Source organism: Pyxicephalus adspersus, chromosome 5 (assembly GCF_032062135.1).
Source record: "Pyxicephalus adspersus chromosome 5, UCB_Pads_2.0, whole genome shotgun sequence".
Lineage (NCBI taxonomy): Eukaryota > Metazoa > Chordata > Amphibia > Anura > Pyxicephalidae > Pyxicephalus > Pyxicephalus adspersus.
The window spans coordinates 92056535-92069237 of record NC_092862.1 but is presented as its reverse complement, the minus strand read 5'-3'; the positions used below and the strand labels follow the sequence as shown (position 1 = coordinate 92069237).

General features: G+C 35.2%; 1 protein-coding gene across 2 annotated transcripts in view; it reads right to left on the bottom strand.

The window, feature by feature from the left end:
- The window catches only part of STAC (SH3 and cysteine rich domain), a 144543-nt gene extending 133237 nt beyond the window's left edge, over positions 1 to 11306 (bottom strand). For both annotated transcript variants that reach the window (XM_072412126.1, XM_072412127.1), the window contains exon 1: positions 10896 to 11306. In XM_072412126.1, the coding sequence (XP_072268227.1) occupies positions 10896 to 11003 (108 nt within the window). In that variant the 5' untranslated portion in view covers positions 11004 to 11306. The remainder of the gene's footprint in view (positions 1 to 10895) is intronic.
- Between the last annotated feature and the right edge of the window lie 1397 nt (positions 11307 to 12703).

The following is a 12703-nucleotide window of genomic DNA, read 5'->3' as shown; positions in this document are numbered from 1 at the left end:
GCGGGATCGGGTGAGTATGATTTTTTTTAATTACCGTTATATTTAACATGTATTCGGTGTATAAGACGCACCCACTTTTCCCCCCCAGTTTTGGGGAAGAAAAAGTGCGTCTTATAGTCCGAAAAATACGGTAATGTCTAAATAGCTGGAAGAATTGTTGTATCATGTATACTGTATCCTGATCTTACAAGTGTCTCTAAACTAAAAGCTTACAAAAAACAGTTCTGTCTATTGTAGACTTTGACAAATGCTTCAATATATGCTCATGCATTGAATACTGCTGAACTATTTTTTTTTCTGCTCAAATAACTGTTTTCACACAGGGAATGTACTTTGTCACTATTTAAAAAGTCCTCCTTGCAAAGAAAAAGTTTTAATATTTACCTGTCTTACTGCTATAATCCTAAAATGTGGACCCTATATAGATATAATATTTTGTAAAGGTAAGGGAAAAGGACACTTTAAGATCAAATCATTTAGGCAAATCACTCACCCATTTAATGCCCCTATTTTGTGCACAAATTAAAAATGGATACACATGAAACAAGTGGGAAAGCCAACAAGCCCTTTTTTACAATTACATTTGCTTAATATTACCTTTTCTAAGTGACAAATGGAATAATTTATAGGCTGGATGAAAGATTTAGTGCCAAATAACACTTGTAATCATTATGTAAATCATTGTAAAAGATTTAGGCCACATAACAAAAAAGTCATAAATGAAAAAAGTTTCTAGAACAGTTTTTAGATTTCAACAAATCAAATCATTACATGGTTTAATCAACACTAATCTATACTTGGTTTTATTGCTATGTAATGATTTGATTTGTTGAATGTGATTTTATACTTGAGTAAGCCCTTTAAAGTCCCGATTTCTTGGAACTCTCTTTGTTCTAAAAAATATTTTCGTTTATAATTTTTTAATCTTTAAAACAAAAAAAATCATGTTTTATGTTGCAATGATACAGCCGTTTGTCCTTATTTAATTTTTTTTTCAATTAGTCCTCACATTTACCTAAAATCTTATGCAAAGAACTGAATATCCTTAATGCCGTGGCTAAAAGTCATGGCCTATTCAGAACATCTTCATTTGTAGCAGCACCTTAGTGCTGTAGAGAGCTGAAACAACAGGTGTAAACACCAACACCCATGATACAAATGCAAAATGCACACTGACACTTTATTGTAGATTCAAATATTGTATAGATTCAAATATTTTTTAAATAGTACATTTTTTGATTAAGATGTACACACCCACCCTAAGCAAGGGGCAAATGAGAGAGAAAAGAGGAACAAGAGGGACTTAGTTAGATAGTCACTTCAAATCAGGACTATTAGGAGGTATGGGGTAAGATCCCTATTGCTCTGTGTTTATTTCTTCATCCTCAAGATCAGGACCAAAGATCAGGACTAGAGGACCAAAAAATGACATAGGGGCCAGCAAAATAAAATAAAAAAAATAGCACACAAGAGGGAATCAGGCATCGAACATATCCAGAAAAATTTTTGATGTTGGGGAACAGGTTGCAAAGAAAATTGTATCCCATCTATGTGGTATAGGGACATTGGTGCAGACTCAAGTCACTTGGTAGTATTCTCTACTAACAAGCGGTTGTGTGGAACTATGGCCTATCAAACTGAATTGGACAGGTTTTAATAAATGATTGTCTTGAGGGACCAAAGAAAAAAATTAGTGTAGCAGTGGAGAGCTTCTTAGTAAAGGGGATGAACTGAGGTTCATACAATATCTCTTACCGGGGATTGTGCCAACCCTATTATACAGAAGCAAAAAACAAAATGGATACGTGGGTTTTTTTATAGGCAATAGTGCTAATTGTATTCAGTGATAACACTCATAGAATACATAATCATAGTGGTGCATCAAATGTAAAATCAAATGTACATAATAACATGAATTTAGATGGCGCAGAGTAGGGAAACTTGTCATCCTATTTGTACTAGACAAAGGTAACTTACGGCATGAATGTAGGAAGTTCAGTATATCAACTGTAAACACATGAACAGTAGCGAGGTGACACGTAGCCGGAGAAAGCCGAACCCGACGCGTTTTGCCCGAACAAGGGTTTGTTAGGGGTAGCTATGCATCTGATATAGCAGTTGTAAATATGACAAGTCTAAATATGGAAAATATAAATACATATAAATAAAATAAAGCAATGGTGGGATATAATGGTGTACAAGTATATGAGGTCAATGATGCATTCATTGTTATTATGTACATTTGATTTTGTACCACTTTGATTATGTATTCTATGAGTGTTATCACTTAATACAATTGGCACTATTGCCTATATAAAATCCAGCGTGTCCATTTTGTTTTTTGCTATTGTCTTGAGGGAGTCTGAATTTTAGGCTCTGTTACAAACTACAGATCACCACTTGCAGCATTCTGCACCAGGGAGACTTTTTAATTTTTCCCAGTTGCCGGCTTCCAGTCAGGGTGATAGGAAAAATATGCACAACAAAGGTTGAAAGCTCCAGTGTTTTCCCCAAAAGCTCACATGCAGGATACTCCATTTGACATACCATGAACTCTCCAGTTTATATTTTGACCCTGTCAAAAAATGCTAATGCAATTGTAAACCCTTAAGGCTTCTCTCAGTACTAGATATTTGTATGGCAATACTCATCCTAACTACAAGTGGAAAAACTGGTAATTTCCACAGAATTCTTCTCTTTGTCCTCAGTAGCTGAAGTTATGAGAAAGATACTGGTGATGAAACAATGAGATTCCAAAATGGTTTCTAGCAAATCATGATCATGTAAGGAATGTGTTTTGTTTGTAATTGGTTCATTAGGATATTTTTGCTCACTACAGCCTTAGGTCTTTCACAAGCCTATACTTTCTCGCAGACGGTGTCCATGCCATTGAATGGGTATTCACTAATATATTATTTGGATTAGTATGAACTTGTTACAGGCTCCTGTTTCGAGCAGCTGCATTTGGGTTAGGAATTCCCTATTGGAATACCCTCCTCTTATAATAAAAAAAATTAAATTGGTATTCAAAAGAAAATAAAAACACTCCAAAAGCATCAATTAGGTAAGAAGACTGTAGTCTATTTCAAGCTATGACCCTTCTGTGTGCCTGTTATTGTAGGACCTGAACATGGTATATTTTCCTTCTTTTGCTACATGCTTTTCATCTAATCATCAATGTTGTTTCCTCTTCTTTAAATAATTTTATTATTTAAAATGAATGAGTGAACATTTACATTTAGTGTACTATGGCAAAAATATGTGCAGATAATTAATGGCTATAAGTGGATATTGGGGCTTGGCATACTGTCTGGCTCCCCTGACTTTTATTTCTCTGTTTTGCATATATCGTGTAAGTTGTTAGCAACGTGCACTTTCTTTACCTAAATTGTGTTTTGAACTCATCTTGGAACAAAAGAAACATTTCAAATGTTTGCTCAGGTCTAGGAGTAAAAGATTACTGTCAATACTAGTTATGTTTATGTGCATTTTGAGTGTCCATCCTTCTTGTATGACCCGTATTAAACTGATAGGTATAAGTGGATATTGGAGTTAAACACACTATTATTCTCAACTGGATGTACATTTTTTAACTGGATACATAGCTATAGTTCAATGTTATTTCCCTTTCCTTTGTTCTAAATAAAGAATGGTAAAAAAAAAAATCTGACTTGAGCTGCAAATACCACCGTGCAGTAGAAAATTTAAACACCGGCTGATTACAAAATGAAAAGCGACATTGAAATTCATAGGATGCCTGCATATTGACGTTTTAGAATTTATATGCTTCATTGTGGTATAATTCTTTGTCTTTCACAGACATTGACTGATGCCTGATAACCAAAGTGCATTTTTTCTTTATTTCCAATAGATTTACATTTCGACAATGCCATATAGATAAATCATTAGTATTTTTCTTTTCTGCATGTCATCTGTGAAGCTATACCCACATTTCCAAATATTAGGTAAACTGCTAAAACCTAATTTCATATTACTTATATGCAATAAACTTTTTTCGGTGCCGTGGATGATCAGTAAACAACCAAGCTGGAATGACTGCTGTCTTTCCTTTGGAGTGACGCACAAAAGGGTGCTACTTACGGGGGGCCATTGTACTCCCAACCCTCACAATCACAATCACAAAAGATCTTTTCCAGTGGGAGAAATCAGGCGTCTGTACAGGACTTAATAGAGATGTATAATGTAGTGTCTAGATTAGTCATTTTCTATCTCTCCAGATTCTAAATTACTAACATTCTCAAATAAAAGGCTATGCAGTCATGTGACTACGATAAAATATTGCCTTCCAGCTTCAATAATATGAACCTATACCTGGTGAGGTGGCTAAAACAAAAACTTTTAAGCACCACTTTCTCCCTGATATTAAATATACTGTAATATATCAATTGTGAGAACCAGTTAAAACCATTTTACTGTTTTGCAGAAGAATTTCCAACAATAACCCTTGCACAGTGTATAAATAAATGATGTACTTCTGAAGCACACTTATATATATATGGAGAGGGTGTGCTGGGATTATTCATGCAGCTCAGAGCAAAGGAAGGATCATGTCATTGTCACTGTTGCTATTTTAGTTATGCACTAGCATTTTTACAGTAAACAATACTTCAGTAGCATTCAATTCAATGTAGTATTCAATACATTGTTGTGTACAGTATATTCAACCTAATTTAAAACATTTTTAAACACAAGATAAAATACATTGTGCATGTAACTGTATTTTCTTGAGTAGAAAAGAAGAGAGATATCGCTCAATATAATCATCCCAGGCATACAGATGGCAGCCTGCAACTGTTGCTTTTGATTACTTATGGATTGTATCACTGAATAGGCGGTATCCCTTGGAATCCATCTGTTTTGCTGCTTATTCATTTGCAACGTAGATCCTCTTCTCGTGACATCATCAGGGTTACCATAGCAATCACAGACAACATCAAAGCAAGAGGATTTCTCAACTTTCAGGTGTGGAGCCTGTCAGTTCAATGAAATCATGAGAAGATACCAGCCTTGATAAAAAGTAATAGCAAATCATTATTCTGTGATACACATCAAGAACAGTGTCATCCACTTATTACATGACAAACACCCTTGATGTGCATCAGAGAGAATAAAAACACATTTATGATGCAAAAGGAAGTGAAATCTATAAATAGCTTTAAAAAAAATCAACAAAGCTATTGCCTAGGTAGCTGAATTCCATGTTACATATTCTGATCCCTGAGTAGGAAAATATGCTTAACACTAACATAACAATAAAATATAAAAGGAGTACACACTCACCTTCCATTATATGTGTAAAATCATTTATTCAGCAGAGGTCAAAGAAGGCATACACTGGACTCTGCTGTACATGACAAGTTAGTGATGCTAGGCATAAGTTATTTTCTCTCAATGGTATTTTTTCATTGATATTGAAATCATAAATACTAATATTTAAATTGACCATTGTGATCAACTACAAATATTCAATGTCCAATAACTGGTCTATATTACAATACCATCATAGCTAATAAAACTATTGATCAAACACAACACACCTTGTCTGAATAATTTTATATGGACATTATGCTTAAATATTGATTGGATCACTTTTTGATCAATAAGAGAAGAGTAAGTAGGAGTCCCACACGGACTGTTACCTAAAGATTACCTGGGGTTACCATAGTTACCTGGGGTTGGCCCATTTTGATCAATTCAACTTTTTTTCTAATTGACAATTTGAGTCAAGACAACCACCACAAAACAGAGATGACAAAGAAATGAGACTTAACATTGTTTAATTGGGGGCTAATCAATATATTGCACGGGATGACAGAACCTTTTCTTGGTCACAGACTGAGTAACAAAAAAGACTGCTTCTGTTTTACCACCATACAAAATGTTAAGTGACCTAAATATTTTACCACTTCAGCACTAAACTGACTTTCTAAGCAGGTCTAATCAGGTGGCAAAAGGGCTAAACCCTTTTCAAAGATGTATCCTCCTGGTGATTTCTCTGTCTTTTTACTAAATGTTATATGTTAAGGCTTCCTTTTTCTCATATTTATTGGGGTTGGGATTATTGACATATAAATTATTATAAAATAGTTATTTTTGATGACAGCTGCAAAAAATGTAACTTTGCATATTATTGCTGTATTCCTACATTATTTGGTGGTAGGGTCCTAACTGAGTCTGTTTTCTGTACAGGGCTACAAAAAATGTCAGCACTATATGCATGATTACGCAAAATAAAAGTACATATGGTTGATTCAAATCTACAGTAAAACAATGTAAAGTCTCCTGCAGCAGAAAATAAAAATAAAAAAAAAACACTGTATATCTTGTAATGTTAGAAGTACAGAGAGTGTGTGTGTGTGTGTGTGTGTGTGTGTGTGTGTGTGTGACAGTTTGTGTAAATGTGTATGGCTTGTATACTGATAATAAATACTATTTGTGTGACCTTATATCACACCTCACTGATCTTTTTATATTTTTAAAAATACTTATCATCTCACTGCCTCTCAAATAATTAAAATAAAGGTTAAAGGGTTACACCTTATTTGCATGTTAATTGCATTCTCCAAGGGACACAGCTAATGTACCCAAGGCCTGAATCTATATTTGGTTTTGAAAATGTATTATTGACAACATAATGTAAGCATATTCATGGATCACATCTATAGACCCAGTAGGGACTCTGGAACACATATTCCCCCATTAGAAGAGATGTGATTTGAAACTTACACTTACAAATGACACTTACCACAGCATGGTACAAAAGATTTAATATTCCTATAAACTGCCCCAGTGCACTGCTTGATCATTTACCACTTGATAAATATACATTTTCTAAATTTCTTCCAATATGTAATAAAAAATCAGAGCCTCCCTGTCTAAACAACTGTTAATATTTTTTAATAAACTTTGGAGAATTAAGTAGGCTTAACAGACCACAATATGGCAGAGTAGAAGTTTACAATGTATTTTTTCTCAATATAAAACATAACATTAACATGACAAATACAATGGAAAAAAAACATTCAGCATTGATCTGATGAGTGGAACAATTTAATTACCAGAATTAGCAGAAGGGCATCTGTATTCGATGAATCCTAGCCATGAGTCACAAATAACAAAATCACTGCCGTCCTAATACTAATTTAAAATGTCATTTTCAGAAGTGGGATTTTGGAGGCAAAGCCAGCCTATAAATTGAACACAGGCATGACACTTAATTTGAAGATAATATATTTGTAAAATGTACACAAAATTAAATCTTATGCATTTTAATATACTTTCTAATTTGGGGTGTGAGTCACTAAATAGTTTTACACTACCACACTCTTGAGTTTAAACTGCCAGAGGCAAGATTGCATATAGAAAATTATATTGAAAATGGCAAGCAGATAAATTAAGCTACCCACCATTGCTTTTGTAAATCTATTAGCCTATAAACACAAGGCATGAAGAAAAATCCCTGTTCTATTTATAGCGCTTTGAAAAGCCTTTACAGTCATCAGGTAATCACAACTAATCTAAATCAAACTCTTCTACCTCTAACCCTCAACCTGTAATTGTGTAACAGTACAGTAATAGTAATACCTAGACAGGTGACCTATTATAAAGGCGGATTGCTGTCAGATTCAACATTTTGTTATCAAGTTCTCCCTTGATGACCAAAATAGCATTGCTATATTTATATGTACCTAAAACGCACCTAAAAAAAGAGCCTATCGTATCAGTAAAAACAAGAAATTCTATTAAAGTTTTTGAATAGTATTTTATTTATTCATTTATTCATATGGAAAAAGTGGAAAACCCTACCTGCATGCCCCTATACCTACTGCTAATCATCTACTTGGACAGCTACCAAGTCTTATGGTTATTTCATATTCCACCGTGTAAGTTTAATAACCAAATGCATTTTAATAGATTGCTCAGACCAGACTATGGGGTGTGTATGAATCCATAACAAAAATCTTTGCATCACTAAAGGTGTGCTGCATTGTGTCCTAGAGTTCAAGCAACTGTGTGAGCAGAGGTAAGCTTAGACACAGATGAAGTAACTGAATGACAGGAGTATTGAGTAGGGATACACATATGGTTTTAAATAGGGGTTTGTAAAATTTTTGTTGATGTTTTTTGTAGAAGCACAGTATCAGTACCAAATTGTAACCAGGGGGTTACGTTTGAGATAGGGATTATAGGTTTGTTCTTAAGTTAAATTTGTATGTAAGTTGGAACGGGTACATTATTTTAATAAATGCAATTAGGATAGAGATGTTTGTCTCAACATATTATTAGGCAGCGTGGTGTCAGTTATTGTATAAAATCCTCACTGTGAGTTAATCACAAACAAAGCAAAAAAAAAAAAAAAAACCTTATGGAGCCTAGACATTCATTAATGTCTGGAGCAAGCTGTGCTTTGACATGCATAAAGAAACAACTGCATACTTTGTCTTGGTCATTAAAGAGTCACAAGAGGCTACAGAAAGATATCACCCCCTAAGATCACCCACAAGCTCAGCTGTGTTTAGCAAAAGATTTCTTCTGCAAGTCATGCAAATGCCCCCCTCCCACCTCCGCCCTGCACAGGAAGCACACAGGGAAGCCCGTTCACATAGAGAAGCCCGTTCGTATCTAGGAGTCGTCCGTATGTTGGATATCCTTAATTCAGGGACTACCTGTACTCTACCACTTCTTTAAAAAATTTGTATAAATATATGTGTGTCAAATGTCTGCCAACACAAGAAGATTTTAGTGATCAAACCGTAACATAGGAACAAGAATGACTTCTGGTCCTTCTTCTCCATAAAGCTAGCTAGGCATATACAAGCAATTTTCTTATCACTGTCAACTTACGCAAATGTTTGGATAAATTACTCTACATGAAAGTATATGGACATCACTACAAGGTGTATGTTTATGTGATTAGGGGATAGCGTTGGTATATGAGTCACGGAGGAATAAATGCAGAGGGAAAGTCTTATGAGGGTAAAGTTAATGGAGCAGCCATGATACCTGGAGATATGTTAACTGGACTGAAGTTATAGGGGACTCATGACTGTCACCAGCCTATGTGTTAAGCAAGTTGTGTCAAATTGTGTCAAGTTGCAACATTAATAGGCATCAAAAAAATATTGTTCCTAACCATCTTAAATGAGGTCAACAGAATAATACCTGGCTCAAAGACCTTTGAAAGCAGTCAGCATTCCCCAATCAGCATTTTGTCAGATTTACTAGGACTGGCCCTTTAACGACATGAACTAACAGAATTCAAGTAATGCCTCAGTGGATTGGAAAGGCAAATGTAATGTAATACATATATAATCAGATGTACAATTACATTCCTGGTCTACTTCCAGCCAATGACTGCTGCCCTAGAACCTGCCTTAGTTTTAGGAAAAACCCAGATAGCCTGTACAAGTCCAGAAGCAAAATTGTAGAGCAAAGCTTGGTAGCTAGAAGTGTGGGAACAGGCATATTGCCTTCTTCTTTAAAGACCCGTATGAAAAACAGCTCATGCTTACTTACTTTATTGTGTGACCCGAAATTACTGAAATTATGGCTATATGTGTCTTCCAGTGGATCTACAGCCCCTATACAATTATTCCTTATGGTAGGATAAATATGTAGTCTAACTAGTTTTTTTTATATTTATTTCAGTGGAAATCAGTGGATTTAATTTTTCATCAGTTTTTAAAAAAAGATAAACCTCAAGAATAATAAATGGGGAACAGAATCATTTTTTGGTCCATGTATTATCAGGAATTCTATTTGTTCTAGTCATGGAACATTTTCTTTTGACATCTAAGAAAAAGAGTTGACTAATAGTGTGCCATATAAATGGTGTTTAAACTGGGTAAGCGTTACAACCTGGCAGCATAACCTCATTCAGTTTAACCAACAACAATGCCACGTATAAATTCACTTGATTGGATTATAAAAGATTGCTTACCTTAATTTTTTCACTACATAGCAAAAATAACCTGTTACCATTTGCTGTGGGTCAATGAACCTTTCACACTGCTCTGTGACCTAAATGATGAATTCTTTAAAGTTTGACTAGCATTAAAAAAAAACCCTAATTCAACTCCTGCTCAATGCACACTCTCACCAAACATCCCTATTTAATCCAGTGGGGGATGCTTACATATTTGTTGCAGAATTGTGTTCCAGCATGTTTCCATTGCCCCATTAGTGCAGTGAAGTGAACCATACTAATTGCCAGTTTAGGCTGCAAAAATCTAAACATTTGTATTCATAGAAATCATGTTCGCTATGTGCACCTGACTGGTAAAGATCAACAGAGCAGAGAGACTTCATAGCCAGTTTAGGTCTCTGTGATAATAACACTACTACATCAATGTACACAGAAGCTGACCTAAGTTGCAGACATTAGTGGCATACAGAACATTCCATGCCAACCCTTTTACCTTATTTTACAAGTACAAGATATGCACATATTAACATTTCAAAGCTGCATTCATTTTTAAGATCTGGAATATATCTCCAAAGTAGGTAAGGTATGCTTTTTGGGAACATTAACCTCACACGTGTAATCCCATTTGTATTGCAGCTTCATGTTATATTTATCACAAACTGTCTTTGTTATCTTTATGTGCAACAAAATCATTTCACACTACAGTTTAACATTTGCCAAGGCAAGGATTGTCATATTGCATGAATAAACCTTATAAGCTTTATTTACAAAACATTAAAAAAAACAAGAATTGCTAATATATATTTCTATATCTTTAGTCTTGGATGTCAAACAGCACTCAGACAGAAGGTTATAAACTATGGGCTACTGCTTTTGGGGTTCTTCCACCTAATATATGCAAAGACCTGTAATATCAGTCATTTCAGGTGCATAGGAAAATCAAAATTACCTTTGATTCCTGGCTACTTGTGGAAGCTGGAGAGTGGGGCTGTTCAGTATTTCCAAGTTCTTCCTCCTTCTCTATACTGTCTTCCATGGTGCTGCTTGGAGGGATCATTCTCTCTGCTTGGCAGTAGGTCAGTTAAATAGCAAATGCTGGCATCTTATTGGGCATCTGCTGCTGTCTGCTTGTCCAGTTTGTGTAGACAGGTCCTCATGTTTGCATTAAATGCCTAGTTTAGCATTTTCTTGTAGACTATGCAATCTGTGCTGTCTCTTCTTTCCAGGCAAGTAGTGTTGTGACTAGAATTGTTTTTGCTGGGCTGTGCAGCTGTGTGGGTGAATTGTGTTCTCCCTTTATAGTAAAAAAGCCTGGAGGTATGGGACATGGAAGTGTGGCTGTCAGAGCTGGTGATCAGGAGAGAAGTGAGCTGAAGCAGAAAGCCTGTACTGCTTACACATGAGAGGGAGGAGCAGCTTTATAATCTACACTTTAGCATAGCTTGCATTGGCATGTGCTGCTGCTGTCATCCATAGCTACACAAGGAAAGGCTGCTGAATGGAATAGGAGATGGCATGAAACCTTTTATTTCATTGGCTACACTTTGAAAGCTATTAAAAATTCATCACAACCCAGTGAAAGCCATAAAGTATAGAGACAAACTGAAAATGAGTGTTCTTTACCAAGGCATGGAATGCTTCCTATCTGTTGCAACTCATCTGTCAAAAAATAAATTATTCAGTTTGCAATTTATGATACTATAACAAAAAGGTTCTGCAGTTCAAAAGAGATTTGCTGGCATGTGCACGTGTTCATTGGACTGTCTAAGTATTCTTGTCAAAACTAAGATTGTAGCATTTTCTTTTTATTAAAATTTATAAAAAAAAAACAAAAAACTATGAGACTGAGAAGTATACCATTGTACGAAACTACATACATATACAGCCAGTTTACACAGAAAAAGTGCCAGTGAACACCAAATATGAAATAAAGAACATCAACATGTACAATAAAACAAATAGACTTTGCAATCAAATGATATAACCAAAAAAAAAAAAAAAAGAAAACAAAAGTTTGAAAACAGGAATAATTTTTAAAGTTCCAATTGCATTGGAAACCTTAGCATTTTTAATGTTTATTAAAAAGTAAGGATACAGTAGATAACTAGGGGAAAGTACACACATAGATGTAAACAAGGTAAGAAGGGGCAAAGAGGGAAAGGAAAGAATAGATAAAAAAGGAGAGAAAGGAGTGCAAGTTGACCATAATACTAAAAGATAAAGCATATAGAAGGTGAAGCCTAGAATTCTAGCATTTTCTTATACGGATGAAAAATAGATACCTTGTCTCCTAGGTCCAAACAATGATGTAAAATCTGTTTTAAGGGGAGCGGATTTAAAACCCTTTAAAAAAAAAAAAAAAGGGTAAAGCCCCCCCCCCCCTTTATTTCTTGATCACAGAATGGGAGCAAAGAGCCTCCGAGGATACATACAACATGAATGCTGGGAGGCTTCTGGCTGCTCCTACTGCGCATGCCCGTGATTTTCCTTTCTGCAAAAAGAGACATTGTCCTTTCTGTAATAAGATTATTACTTTCCTGATCACATTTTTTAAAATTACAGTCACCTGTCTACGCTCCACTGCAGGTGCCACAACCTTCACTTGGTCTTCTTCTAGATTCCCATTCTTCAGCCATCTTGATTGGCCCGGTTATTGACCTTAATTTCCTGGCTGCCATGTTAACCCGATGCACAGCCTAGCATACATTGAAAAGAAGATTGCAAATAAACAGGTAAGTTTATTTTATTGGAGAAGGG